We start from the raw sequence: 1,705 nt of genomic DNA, 5'->3' as shown, positions 1-1,705 counted from the left end.
CATTCTTCACTTTCTCAAAAATGCTACAAAACAATGCAAAACAAGCATAATATCGCTAAAAATAGCTTTTGACTCTCTACAGACTCATTTATTGAGTTTTGCTTGATTCTAAGCTCATTCTCAACAGTAAAGGGAGTAATTTGGTCTAAAATGACATGAAAATAACTGTTTTTCAACCTTCATCAGAGGGTTATGGGAAGTTTGTAACCTTCTCTATGCCTAAGACAATGGTAGACTATAAATGGGATGTGGGGACTTATTTTGCTGAGAAGCAAGACTTTGTGGATGCAATAAAAACGTATGCAGTAAAAAATGGCAGGAATATTAAATATCTTAAAAATGATAAGAAGAGAATTAGAGTCAAATGTATGGGTGGTAAAGGAGAATGCCCCTGGATGACATATTGTGGATATATGGAAACAGTTAAAACATGGCAACTTAGGACTATTGTTGACAACCATAGCTGTAGTAAGGAGCACAAAGTAAGATTACTTAATGCAAAATGGTTGAGTAAGAGGTTGGAAAAAATAGTTAGAGAAAATCTCAATGTGAAGGGATTGAAAATTCGTGAAAAGATAAATAGGAAGTTGAATGTTGGTGTATCGAGATGCATGGCTTATAGGGCAAAGGCCATTGCTTCAGAGCAAGTTGACGGGTCTTTCAAAGACCAATTTAAAAGGATTTATGATTATGAAAATGAGGTGCTAGCTCGTAATCCAGGATCCACAATGAAGGTAAAGGTTGAAGATGGTGGCAGTGGACCAATATTTAAAAGATTTTATTGTTGTCTGAAGCCTGCAAGGATAGTTTTGTGTCCTGCAGGCCAATTATTGGACTGAATGGTGCGTTTTAGAAAGGAAGATATGGTGGTGAATTATTAAGTGTTGTTGGTAGAGATGCAAATGACCAAATGTTACCTCTAGCGTATGCCGTGGTGGAGGTAGAGAACAAGGATACTTGGAAATGGTTTCTTGAACTTCTTGTTGAAGATCCTTGTGGAGAGGAAGTAAGTTCATCATTTACATTGATGTTGGATCAGGAAAAGGTAATGCAAATGACCATTTCTCCATTAAGTTCATTAACATTGAACTTGATATCAAATTTCTAACAACAATCTATGTCATAATTATGATGAAACAGGGACTAATGCAAGCTATACAAGAAGTGGTGCCTCGAGTTGATCAATGTTTTTGTTTTAGGCACCTATACGCTAATTTTAGAAAGAATTTCCCTGGAAAACAACTGAAGCGTTTGATGTGGAAAGCAACATCAGCAACCCATCCACAAGCATGGGAATTAGAAATGAGAAATATAAAAGAACTAAAAGATGAGGCCTTTAAATACTTGCTGAAAATTCTTCCCAGGTTTGTATCCATACTTGTTTTGTTTAATTTTTTTACATGGATATGTGTCTTAAATGTTCATGATGCTGGTCAAATGTAGACATTGGTCACGTTCAAGATTTAGCACCATACCTCGATGTGATACGTTGGTCAACAACATGTCTAAGGCTTTCAATAGTGTTTTGCTGCATACAAGGTCGAAGCCAATCATAAGCATATTGCAGGACATTCGCATTTACTTGATCAAGAGATGGGCAACTAACAGGAGTAAAATACAATCATTGTCTGGGGACATTTGTCCTAAAATCAAAACTAGGCCAAACAAGGAGTATCAGTTAACTAAACACTGGATTCCATGGTAA

At 36.2% G+C, this 1,705-nt stretch overlaps 1 protein-coding gene across 1 annotated transcript; it reads left to right on the top strand.

Annotated features, from left to right (window-relative positions):
* Nucleotides 1-227: 227 nt before the first annotated feature.
* On the top strand, nt 228-1,705 carry LOC106773481. The gene is made up of 4 exons (XM_014660167.1): nt 228-734; nt 854-1,045; nt 1,141-1,364; nt 1,444-1,705. Exons 1-4 carry the CDS (start codon nt 228-230, stop codon nt 1,703-1,705), a joined length of 1,185 nt encoding a protein of 394 aa, XP_014515653.1.

This window comes from Vigna radiata, chromosome 9, assembly GCF_000741045.1.
Source record: "Vigna radiata var. radiata cultivar VC1973A chromosome 9, Vradiata_ver6, whole genome shotgun sequence".
NCBI classification, from domain to species: domain Eukaryota; kingdom Viridiplantae; phylum Streptophyta; class Magnoliopsida; order Fabales; family Fabaceae; genus Vigna; species Vigna radiata.
Note: the sequence above shows the minus strand (reverse complement) of the source record. Positions and strands in the feature narration are given on the sequence as shown.